The sequence below is a fragment of the Bipolaris zeicola genome (genome assembly GCF_000523435.1).
Source record: "Bipolaris zeicola 26-R-13 unplaced genomic scaffold scaffold_38, whole genome shotgun sequence".
Classification (NCBI taxonomy): Eukaryota; Fungi; Ascomycota; class Dothideomycetes; order Pleosporales; family Pleosporaceae; genus Bipolaris; species Bipolaris zeicola.
In genome coordinates this window covers 96,763-108,642 of record NW_006912087.1, presented here as the reverse complement: position 1 = coordinate 108,642, position 11,880 = coordinate 96,763, and the positions used below count along the sequence as shown (strand labels likewise).

Below are 11,880 nucleotides of genomic sequence, written 5' to 3'. Positions count from 1 at the left end.
GCTTGCACGGACTCTGGGTTTGTGACACAGTCCTCAAAATGCCCAAACTTACTTCCATTCCCTGGGTCCAATGACCGTTTCCTGTCTATAGCAGCGCCGAGATCCATGGTTCGCGTCTCAGAGTGGAAGGTTATGCATACCTTCGAGCTGACAATATCGCTATACTGCATGCCTGCACCCGACTGTCAGTGCCAAGAGACCTGTCAATAATGCCTTATCGGGACTGTGAGATTAACACGCGCCACACATGTTGCCTCAACAGACGACCAAGCTGCCTTTCTGAACCAGAAAACCATGTCCGTGGTCCAAGCGCAATTTCTCTAGTGATGTACATCCACTGTGCTCTGCAAATGTCTAGTATCAATGTGACGGATATTGTCGCGTTGCTGTGCACAAGTATCATCTGGGAGTCGATTGAGATGGTCTTGATACCCAAAGTGAGACCTTCGCATCCTTTCAAGTGTGCGAGAGTTGGGTGCAATCGACACGCAGATCGCGATTACCCGTATCTTTGCACGAGGTCATCACAGGCACTACATGACATCCGAGGGCGGACGTCTGGCGGGCGTATGTCAAGGGCATCCATGAGTGTTTTGGTCGCGGCGGTTTGGTCATGATGTTCCTTCTATGCAGTCTGTAAACCCCGTTTCGTGCTGTCAGACTGTACAATATAATACACGTGTAGATTTGCTTCCACCTCACATAGACACCCTTCCAGTGCCACCTCGTTCGATCTTGTTCAACCGTCGTGCAGTCGCAATCTGTCGGCGTTAGCACCTTCCTCCACCACCCAACCCTGTCCTTCAACATCTCCCAGACCACACATACCTGTGTTCTTGTCTTTTGACCCCGCACTGGCAGACCCATTGCATGTCTCCTTCCCCGATATGTACCCATGTCTCTTAATCTCCGTATGTCGTCCTGAACCTGCCGCCGCAAATCGTTCTCAATCTTCATGTTGGCCAGCTCCGCCGTGAGATCCATGACTGTGGCGTTCTTCAGGCTCCCTACTTTCGCCCACGGGTGAATATGGAATTTTGCCATGATGCGCTGCGAGACCGAAGGCCCAATGCCATAGAACGACTGAAGAGAACGTTTCACGAGGGTCGCCTCCGTGAAGCTGAAGCCGTTAATGAACACCTAAACATGTCAGTAGTTGCGCATCATCCGATTCAGCAATTGTTCCAAACCCACCATGGCGTTGCTCCTTCCGACAACTGATTTGTGTTGTGAAGTGTCTCGCAACATGCCCGCACCAATCTCGAACTCTCCAATTGCACTAGTCCCAATTCAGACACCATAGAGCTTGGCACAGCTAAGGTGCGACAGTGCGGGCAGCACTAAAACACCACGTTTCAATACCGCCTCGCTCTCTGTATTTCAGCAGGGGGTTTCCTAGACTATATAACCCTTGCCAATTCCTCGATTGCCTTCGAGTTCTTCATCAGGCACCATGGCTTCCTTTCAGAAAGCTGTCATTTCGCTCTTGCTGATCCTCTCGATCACTTTTGTCTTCTTCGCCCAGACTACTGAGGCTGCCAAAAGCCCAAAGATCACCCACAAGGTGTGTATCTGCAACAGACGCTGGTAGAAGCTGTGTTGACACATGGACCAGGTTTTCTTTGACATTGAGATTGGCGATGAGAAGGCAGGCCGCATCGTCATGGGCCTTTACGGCAAGACCGTACCCAAGACCACCGAGAACTTCCGGTACGATGTCTCACAACACGCTGTGCAGCTTCACAAGCTAACCCACATGGTAGCGCTCTAGCTACTGGTGAGAAGGGCTTCGGTTATGAGGGCTCTACTTTCCACCGCGTTATCAAGGACTTCATGATTCAGGGTGGTAAGTGCATACCCGCATGTACTCCTCAAGAGATTCTTGCATACTGACAGCAATATAGGTGACTTCACCAAGGGCGATGGCAAGTGCTCTCCATGTCCGAGCAGCAAGTAAACCATTCTAACACAGCCTAGGCACCGGCGGCAAGTCCATTTACGGCGAAAAGTTCCCCGACGAAAACTTCAAGCTCAAGCACACCCGCAAGGGTCTCCTCAGCATGGCGAACGCGGGCAAGGACACAAACGGAAGTCAGTTCTTCATTACCACCGCCATCACCAGCTGGCTCGATGGCCGCCACGTCGTCTTTGGACAAGTCCTTGAGGGTTACGACATTGTGGAGAAGATCGAGAATGTCAAAAAGGCTCCGGGAGACAAGCCTATCGAGCCTGTCAAGATTGCCAAGAGCGGCGAGCTCGAGGTACCAGCGGAAGGTATTCACGAGGAACTCTAGACATCAGTACGCATTTCTTGCTATTGTGTCAACTCCCTTAGGTTAGACAGTTGCTGATTGTGCGTCCCTTTTCAAGTTATATACGGCGATGCAGAACCCGCCGATCCTAGCGACAGTCTCGATGTCACATCGTCAAAAGTTGGCGATGATGTCGCTAGCATTGCAAAGCCCCCGAAGGCTTCTGCTGACAAGCCTAAACTCGAGGGGCTGGCCTCTTCTGGCTCTTCCACAGATGGCCTGTCCCTGGGTCAGAAGCTCTTCTTTATTGTGGCTATCGTCGTGGCTTGCGCTCTGTTCCTGAGGTCAAGAAAGGGTGGACTTAAAGAGAAAAGCATGGCATAGATCACTATGATATATGAATTATTTTCCTAGTTACTCGGCTGTACTTTTTTTTGAGTGGTATATGCTATGCTGCGATATGCTTCCTTGAGTGCGCATGTGCCTAACAATGATCTCCAGTGCCATGGTCTCTCGCGTGCTGCTACAAAATGTGTCTAGTGGTCTGATCCCCCTATCATAGTTAAACTGTTCAAGTTTCATCTGCTGAAAATGGGCTTGATGTGTACGGATGCAATCTGATATTTCCTGCAAAGCACAGCATACAAACTCCCGGCTATGCTCAGTTCCTGAGGTGATGTCAATGCGAGGTTCTTCGAGAAGCATGAGGCATCTTCACGTGTGGTGAGAGCCGCAGCGGGTGGCAAAAGCAAGCGAGCCTGCATTTTCAAGAGGCGATTTTGTCACAGCCATGCAATATCAAGCACTGAACAAGCACACCACCGGGCAAATCCGCCGTTATCTTTGACCATCAAATACATGTCACTACGTATACGTCTGTGCATGGAAAAGCAAGCATAGTGCAGGGTACGACAGCAGCTGTGACGTTCACCGCTCCGCACTCGCCACAGAGCTGAGGAATCTTGGGACGCCCACGAACTAGTCCCGAAAAAGTCTAGCTCGAAAGGGTTCTCTCTGACGCTTTTTTAACTTAGCTGCCATCTCCCTCCTCTCTCACCACCCACTCTCAAAACCTCCTGTGTGTATTACACAACCTCACCATCACATTTTCTGTGTGAAGTCCTTTCTTTTGGCCTTCACGCTCCTTTACTTGTCGTTTTTTTCAGGACAGAGGCGTTCCCTTCTTTCCTGACAGAACGAAGATCAGGCACCTGCCTGCGAGTTACCAACTTCGTTACTTAGAACTGCTACTTTTCGTCTGTCGCTCACCGTCGAGCCAGCCGAAGTCTGCTACACAGTAATTTTCGACTTTATCGAACTACACCACGTAAACACGAAAACGCACGTCATCAGTCATCCCCGATCTCAACGCAATCATGGCTGAACAACTCGACATGGGTCGTCTCAACATCAGCGACTCCCAGCACAACCCCCAGAACGGCTTCAGCGGCGAGCGTTCTGCATACATCCCCCCCCACCTTCGTGGCCGCCCTCAGGGAGGCCCTGGAGGCCCTGCACCTATGGATGGCCCGCCCATGATGAACGGCGGTGGCAACGGTGGTCTCGGTGGCAGTGCCTGGGGACCAGGAGGGTCAGTACAAAGTTCACACACCTCAAGTGAACGTCGACTAACAGATCGCAGCCAAGGTCCTCCTATGAACGGCAACAACGGCGGCGGTGGCGGCTGGGCCAACGCCCCTAATTTCACTCCTCGCGGTCCCCCTGGTGGTGGATGGGGAGGCGGCGGTCAGCGCGGCGGCTTCGAATCTAATGGCTATGGAAAGTCTGGTGGCGGTGGTGGCAACGCTCGTGGATCTGGTGATGGCGCCTGGAAAGATGGCAAGCACGTTCCCGGCCCGCCCAACCCGCGTCTCGAGCGTGACCTCTTCGGTGTCCCCAACGACCCATCGAAGCAGCACACTGGTATCAACTTCGAGAAGTACGACGACATTCCCGTTGAGGCTTCCGGTCAGGGAGTTCCCGAGCCCGTCACACGCTTCACAAACCCTCCTCTCGATGACCACCTGCTGAGCAACATCGAGCTCTCCGGATACAAGGTTCCCACACCAGTACAAAAGTACTCCATCCCCATTGTCATGGGCGGTCGTGATCTCATGGCTTGTGCCCAGACTGGTTCTGGAAAGACTGGTGGTTTCCTCTTTCCCATTCTCGCTCAGGCTTTCCAAAACGGACCCGCTCCTCCTCCAGCTTCAGCACAGGGCGGTTACGGCCGTCAACGCAAGGCTTACCCCACATCCCTTGTCCTCGCCCCCACTCGTGAGCTGGTCTCCCAGATCTTCGACGAGGCTCGCAAGTTTGCCTACCGTTCTTGGGTTCGTCCCTGTGTCGTGTACGGAGGTGCCGACATTGGTTCCCAGCTCCGCCAGATCGAGCGTGGCTGTGATCTGCTCGTTGCCACCCCCGGTCGTCTGGTCGACTTGATCGAGCGCGGCCGCATCTCACTTGCTAGCATCAAGTACCTTGTTCTCGATGAGGCTGACCGCATGTTGGACATGGGTTTCGAGCCTCAGATTCGCCGCATCGTTGAGGGTGAGGACATGCCTCCCACCGCTGGCCGCCAGACCCTCATGTTTTCGGCCACCTTCCCTCGCGATATCCAGATGCTCGCCCGTGACTTCCTGAAGGACTACATCTTCCTTTCAGTCGGTCGTGTTGGTTCCACTTCTGAGAACATTACCCAGAAGATCGAGTATGTCGAGGACGCTGACAAGCGCTCCGTTCTCCTGGACATTCTCCACACCCACGGTGTTGGTCTCAGCTTGATCTTCGTCGAGACCAAGCGCATGGCCGACTCACTGTCCGACTTCCTCATCAACCAAGGTTTCCCTGCCACATCTATTCACGGTGACCGCACACAGCGCGAGCGTGAAAAGGCCCTTGAAATGTTCCGATCTGGACGTTGCCCTCTTCTTGTCGCGACTGCTGTTGCTGCTCGTGGATTGGATATCCCCAACGTCAAGCACGTCGTCAACTACGACCTGCCCACCGACATTGACGACTACGTCCACCGTATCGGTCGTACCGGACGTGCTGGAAATACTGGTATCGCGACTGCATTCTTCAACCGTGGTAACCGCGGTGTCGTCCGTGATCTCATCGAGCTGCTGAAGGAGGCTAACCAAGAGGTTCCTAGCTTCCTCGAGTCCATTGCTCGCGAGGGCTCTGGCTTCGGTGGCGGTCGCGGTGGACGTGGAGGCGGTCGTGGCCGTGGCAATGCTGCTACCCGTGACGTTCGTCGTATGGGCGGTGGTGGTGGTGGTGGCTTCGGCGGCGGTAACGGCGGCAGCTGGGGCGGCTCTCAAGGCTACGGAGGAGGTGGTTACGGCGGCGCCCCCGGTGGCGGTTATGCTGCCCCTGCCCCTGCCTATGGTGGCGGCGGTGGTTACGGTGGTGGTGGCTACGGCAACCCATCTGGCCCCGGCGGCAACTCTTGGTGGTAAATGCACAAACCACCGCTTCACGATATAGCCAGCCTGGGGCATGGTTCTTTTCCACGAGATCCTAGGTCTTCGTGTTGCTATTACGGACGGCTTCCTTTCATTTCCTTCAGTTTTGGTTTTTGTTTCTGCAAATCTTTTCCGGTTATCACGGATCGATGCGGAAATCTGGAATCTTATACCCCAATCAGCATATAGACAGCGACTGTTTTTCTGCGGCTCTGCCTATTTTCGAGCTCTTCTCGCATACGATACCCATCGACGGCCATCCGTCGAGCTCGAGCATAGACGGCAGGACTCTCGCCTTTTTCGAAGAGGCATGCATTACGAACATTTCACGCCTTCGCTCTTTCTGCAAGCATGCTGCTTGGGGAGCTATAGATTCTCGCTTTCCGAGTCATCCACAGGCGGATGACCATAGTCAGCATTTCCTTATTTACGACAAAAGTGATTCCTTTTCCCGGTCATATCCCTTGGCGACAATGTCTTTCTCGTCGTCCTCTTGTCTCTCGATCTCTTCACATGCGAAGGGTAGCAGCATGGCTGTTCGGGACGACGAAAAAGTTTGCTGCATAGATGGCGTTCATGAAGGTTTAGCCACGACCCAACCTTTTTTACGGAAGGAATATACCCCGGTTCTTTGTGGTAACCGTCATGGTGGCTGTCTTTTCAAGGCCAATTCGGCGGTGGGACTCGAAAAAGATAGTTTTTGGTTTGCATCTCCCCGTGTCCTGACATGCGAACCCTGGACCCCCAAGTGACCTTGGGTGAAAGGAATCTCATAAAAGCACAGTTTCGAGCCAGATGATTAGTTAGTTAGATAGACTAGCATGGGCTGCCGACACAAGCAGTCTGTACAATGCATGCGTTATGACACTTGCAAATATATTTTTTAAATGTTGATGTGATGTGTTGTTGTGTGAAGTGGCTTGGATCCCACTTGGGCATGTATGCAGTGGGCATGACTAGTATTCTGAAAGTGTAATGTGTGATTTCAACGAGAGCAAAATGCCGTATTACTATTGTCTAGCACATATAACAAATTGCTCGATACACGTGCTTTACATCCTACTGTTTATATATTCTTGCCCCCCTCTTACTCGATCAAAACACCCCATTCCTTCACTCTTTCTGATGGCTTTTGGATGAACTTTTTCTCATCACTATTCCTGTTCTTTCCCCCTTCCCCCTTCCCCCTCCTTCTATTCTTTACAATCGGGGGGGGGGGATTAATTTTCACAAAACCGAACATAGTAACGCTAGTCTCTCCCCTTACACAGTATTTTATACCTCTCTCTCTCAGTCCACACAAACACACACACACACACACACACACACACACACACACACACACACACATTTTCCGTTGCGTGCTTGTTTTTTTTAGTTTTCTCGCAAATATAAGGCATGTTATAAGAAATGGAGAAGGACGTGAGAGTCTAAGAAGAAAAAAGGGGGAGGGTTCGACTACGAGCATGGTAAAAGGGTAAAATTGGCAAGGTGGAGTGGGTGTCTTCACTTTGCATAGTTACGAATTTTTCCTTTTTTTTCTTAGTTAATAAAATCGTTACTTGGTTACTTTGTGTACTACTACCCTTTGGTTATTTCCTTAACTCCATATAGAGGAAAATAGGGCGGGTACTCGTGTTTCAATTTGTTCAGGGCTATGTACGAGATGGCTTGTTTTTTGTTTTTTGTTTTTTGGGTTGGGTTGGGTGTAGGGTGTAGGGTTTGAGCAGCAGGAGTGGACAAGGACATGGGTGGTATACAGAGTGGGGTGGGGTCACGGTGAGGTCACGAGGGATGTGCTGTAGGATACGTGCGAAGTGCATAGGAGGGATATGTGTTTTGAGAAGAAGAAAGGAGCGTTTCGAGTTTCTTCTTCGTTGTTTGCGTTATGGTGCGTTGTATGTTTTTTGTTTGTTTCATTTTTTTGTTCGACAGGTTTGTCGGTATTGTTTGTCGTGTTTCTCTTCTTTTTGGGTTTCGTCCGTGTCTCGATGTTTTGCTTGAATTGATCAAGTCATGGGGCAATCATGGCTCTTCGAAAAGTTTGGTTGTTGGTCTGGTTGTCAGTACCGGCACATGAGTGTGTCAAGACGAAATGCTGCCATTTTACTTTTCTCATTAACTATGAAAAGAAAAAACACATTGTCGCAAGTGGTATCAAGAAAAACAAAGTTCTGAAAATAAGGCCCCGCTTTCTTTCCTTCATTAAGATGGGCATCCCTTCCTCAGTTGTCACTCTTCTGTTACTTTTTTTTGTCATTTCATACACCTTTTTTTCGAATCCCTGGCCCTGATGCAGCACAAAAGCATTGCGTACCTCTTGGATACATCTCAACGGTCCATTCAAGCTATCTGCTTCAATAGCGGCGCACGCAGTGACACGTGAACTGACTAAGGTGCAATCGTGTATGCGTTGCCGTACTCGTTCCTTCCACCAGCATTGGCATGGCCGTTGCTCATATGTCCGTTAACGCCATTCACAGCAGTATCCTCAGTGTCGTAATGCAGGCGTAGAGATGTCGGAATGGGACTTTCCTTACTGGATCCATCGAGGTAATGACGCATGGTAATACCCGCAAGATGGTGCTCCGTTGTAATGAATCGGCCTGGCTTACCGGGTGCACGACGTACATTAGGTAGCTTGAAGACCTCACGCAGGGTGGATGCGAGTGAGGGGCCGACGAGGCGTGCGCCGAAACAGAAGTGAAGTCCGTGGCCAAGAAGAGTGTATTCCTTGAATGAGCGGTGAGGGTCCAGGATTTCGGGGTTGGGGAAAGCGAGAGGATCCATGGCAGCCTTGGAGGTAGCAATGAGCACTGTGTGACCCTTCTTGACGGTGACAGGGCCGCGGACGCCATCTTGGACTGTCACATCGCGTGTTGCAATACGAGGGAGACCTGGTACGACACCAACATGGCGCATACCCTCGTAGACGAAACCCTGAAGTTCACGATCAGAATCCTTGGGATCCATGTGTGATAGCTCTACGATCCTCTTCTTGTACTGCTCGTACTCTGGCTTCAGGTACAGATCAATGAGGAGAGAAGCTTGTTGTGTCAAATTTCCGGCTACGGGGGCACCCATACCGATACAGTCACCAACCAGGTCGCCGATAGGGAGCTTAGTATCGGCCAAGGCGTGGTAGATGCGATCAGCGTGTGGGCCTACTTCAAAGGCTCCGCCCTTAGCCATCCAGTCCACAACGGTTTCTAGACGCCCGGTTTGCGTTTTCAGGTGCGTCTCGAAGATTTTGCGAAGGGGCGCTGCAGCTGCCATGGCGCCAGCACGAAGCTTCCACTCGTTGTGGGGCATAATGTTGAAGGATTGATACATGACTGTGCAGCTATCAGTAATGTGATACAACGCTTGTGGTGAGGGTCAACTTACAGAGTACCAAGTATGCCATAAAAGCTTCGTGAATAGACAACAAGCCACGAGGCTGTTCTGGAGTCTTGAGTGGAAGTGCAAAACGTTCTGCAAGCCACAAAATAGGTGTGATGTTCGTCACGTCGCGTACGATGTCGATGCTCATCCTACCCTTTGCACCCTTGAGCGAGTTCTTCTTGATGAGATTTCGCACGTTTGTCGTAAAGAAATCATTAATGTTCTTCTCAAAGCCCTCTTCGAAGAACACCTTGTGGAGGATATTGGATCGCTCGTCGTGCTTCTTTGCCTCGTCCCATCCGATCATGAAGTCATGTCCGGCAGTGCAGTTACGGATTGCAGCCTGGTACATGACAACAAAAGATTCTCGATCCTCGAAGACCTTTTTGCAGCCTTCCTGGGTTTGGACACTGACGATGTCGTAGCCACTCGGAGGACGAGAGGTATCGTATTTGTCGAGAACATTGTTACCCTTGAGGATACCCTGAGCAGCCTTGGGCGTGTAGAATGGCAGAAGAGCATAGCTCGATGTGCCTTTGAAGCCACCAGGGAGAGCTTGGAAAATCAGCTTGGGGAGAACACCCCCATAGGCGCCAGGGGTGGTCTCGGACAGAAGAGCAGCACCCCAGTTTGTCAGGGTATTGCTATTGAAGTCGTAGCTCAAGAAGCGGTCACCACGAACAAGGGCTACGGCATCGTCCAAAATACCTCTGCCTGTGGTCTGGCCAGGGCAAACACCACTTCCTGGCATAGCTGGCTTGGTGCACTCGGCCATCAAACCAGGGTATAGCTCCATGTTCTCCATGTGGCCATACAAGAGCTCTGCAGCTCGAGCAGTCTCTTTGTCCGAGCACCAGTCTTCAAATGTATCGTACGGCTTCAGGTTTAGGTAGCGACGGAACTCGTTGAGCGTGCAAACATTGAACATCTCGCGCGCTTGCAACTGGCCCATCAGGTCAACAACCTTTAGACTGGCAGGCGTGCCATGCGCACCAAACGCATGGGCAGGCTCCTCAATACAGTCTTTGATCAGTTCAGATAGGTCAGAGTTCTTGAACCTGCCGTCAGGGCCTCGCTCAAGGCCTCCAAAAGTCCACTCGCTGGGCTGCTTCTTCATAAGATCATGGCCCCAGACCTTCATGACCTTGTGAAACATCTCGATAGTGACATCGTCAATGTGGCGGATATCAGGGTATACAGATCTGATGATGTCCTCCATCCACTTGTCGTCTGCTGCGCTAAGGGCTGCGTGCCAGTGGTACAAAACGGCGAACTCGACAGAAACATGACTACCAGTTCCGCGCTCAACACGTCCATTTTTGCCCTTGATCTCTTTGCCAAGGTCCAAAGACCATTCAGAGTTGGCTCGTGGGGTGTTGAGAATAGCGGCAACGTAGTCTCTGAGCACAACTGACGCGAAGAATCCAACATTGATGTTGCGCGTAATCTGGAAAATGTCCTCGTCTTGCCTACACGCTCGAGTTAGATTTGATCTAGGACTAGGAATTGTGGAGAGACTTACCATTTCTTGCCCTCTTCATCGAGGCTATCCCACGGCTTGTACTTGCCATCTTCATTTACCGCCAGAAGCGATTCTGCGACATGATTGTGGTTTCTTGAGAACAACAAGAGGACCGCCACAACACCAGGCGGCATCATCATGATGCGCTCTGAAGCGATGGAATCTGGGAAGATCAAGCCGTTCGTGTATGTTCTTACACGCTTTTGCTCCTTTCCTGTGTTGCCGTAAAGGGTGCTGAGATCGACATAACTAGAAGTCTCGTTGATCCAAGGATCCGTTCTCGAGGTCTGAAAACACTCGTGAATGACAATCGTCGCAAAAGAGAAAAACAGGCGGTTGAGACCAGAGGGGTGCTCTCGGAAAGGGCCATTGCGCTTGAGAAGCGCCTCATACACATCTTCAACATCAGGCAGATTGGGTCCTGAAATTTGCTGTCAGCTGTGGTTCGCCAGTTTGTTCTGTTAAGATGATTGCTTACCTTTCGGTTTCATGGGTGGCACGTTGCGCGCATACGGCGACCCCGCCTTGCCCATGTTTGGTAGATGGGGATTGTTCCCTGAGCCATCATGACTTCGGTATCGCGCCGAAGGTCCAGCATGTGTAGGAGTGGGATGTGGCAGGTCGTTCCATAGCATGCTAATGAAACCATCGGAAACTTTTGCGCTGAGACCGCTGTTCAAGGGCAGGCCCTGCAGCATCTCGACGCCATGCTCGAGGAGCAGGTCTTTGTCATCTAGGGGTTCACCAGAAGCTAGGGTGGTGATGGCCTCTAGAGCAAATTTGGTATTCTTAACACCAAGACCGGTGATGTCGCTCATGACGCTGGTCCTGTTGTTGGCCTTGACACCCCCGCTTGAAGCCTCTGCTGACCTGCCATCGCTGGCGCGCGTAGGCTTCTTTCTGATCTTCTCAATCAACGTTGACAATTGGCCTGGCATGATGAATAGTGATTATGATGAGCATGTGAGAGGAAAGGAAAGGAAAACTGAAGCTATGTAGCAGGCGGGGAAGTCTCCAAGTATGAGCAAAGTAGCTTGCGAAAAGAGCAATGGGCACTGATAGGCGTCGTGCTCCCGACGCAGACCCTTAGTCCAGCGACAAGAAGCAAGGTGCAGGACGACGATCGCTTGCAGGCATGATGCAGTGATCAACATGTCGGCTCGGTGAGCAGTTCCAGATATCGTCAGTGGGCGTTTTTTGGAGCTATGCGTAAATGGGCACTGTGTAGGATGGGTTTTGGACCTTTGCACTGTAT

General features: G+C 51.4%; 4 protein-coding genes across 4 annotated transcripts; 2 read left to right on the top strand and 2 right to left on the bottom strand.

Annotated features, from left to right (window-relative positions):
- Nucleotides 1-698: 698 nt before the first annotated feature.
- On the bottom strand, nt 699-1,197 carry COCCADRAFT_35062 (uncharacterized protein; the record flags this gene model as incomplete). Its single annotated transcript, XM_007712065.1, has 3 exons — nt 699-761; nt 829-1,140; nt 1,195-1,197. The coding sequence occupies 3 exons, from the start codon at nt 1,195-1,197 to the stop codon at nt 699-701; spliced, it is 378 nt and encodes a 125-aa protein (XP_007710255.1).
- Nucleotides 1,198-1,453: 256 nt separating this feature from the next.
- Nucleotides 1,454-2,636, top strand: COCCADRAFT_90782 (uncharacterized protein; the record flags this gene model as incomplete). Its single annotated transcript, XM_007712085.1, has 6 exons — nt 1,454-1,564; nt 1,616-1,710; nt 1,764-1,846; nt 1,905-1,929; nt 1,973-2,274; nt 2,371-2,636. 6 exons carry the CDS (start codon nt 1,454-1,456, stop codon nt 2,634-2,636), a joined length of 882 nt encoding a protein of 293 aa, XP_007710275.1.
- A 992-nt stretch (nt 2,637-3,628) lies between these two features.
- On the top strand, nt 3,629-5,713 carry COCCADRAFT_90869 (uncharacterized protein; the record flags this gene model as incomplete). The annotated part of the gene is made up of 2 exons (XM_007712084.1): nt 3,629-3,854; nt 3,900-5,713. 2 exons carry the CDS (start codon nt 3,629-3,631, stop codon nt 5,711-5,713), a joined length of 2,040 nt encoding a protein of 679 aa, XP_007710274.1.
- A 2,397-nt stretch (nt 5,714-8,110) lies between these two features.
- Nucleotides 8,111-11,563, bottom strand: COCCADRAFT_90798 (uncharacterized protein; the record flags this gene model as incomplete). Its single annotated transcript, XM_007712083.1, has 4 exons — nt 8,111-9,062; nt 9,103-10,572; nt 10,626-11,046; nt 11,104-11,563. 4 exons carry the CDS (start codon nt 11,561-11,563, stop codon nt 8,111-8,113), a joined length of 3,303 nt encoding a protein of 1,100 aa, XP_007710273.1.
- Between the last annotated feature and the right edge of the window lie 317 nt (nt 11,564-11,880).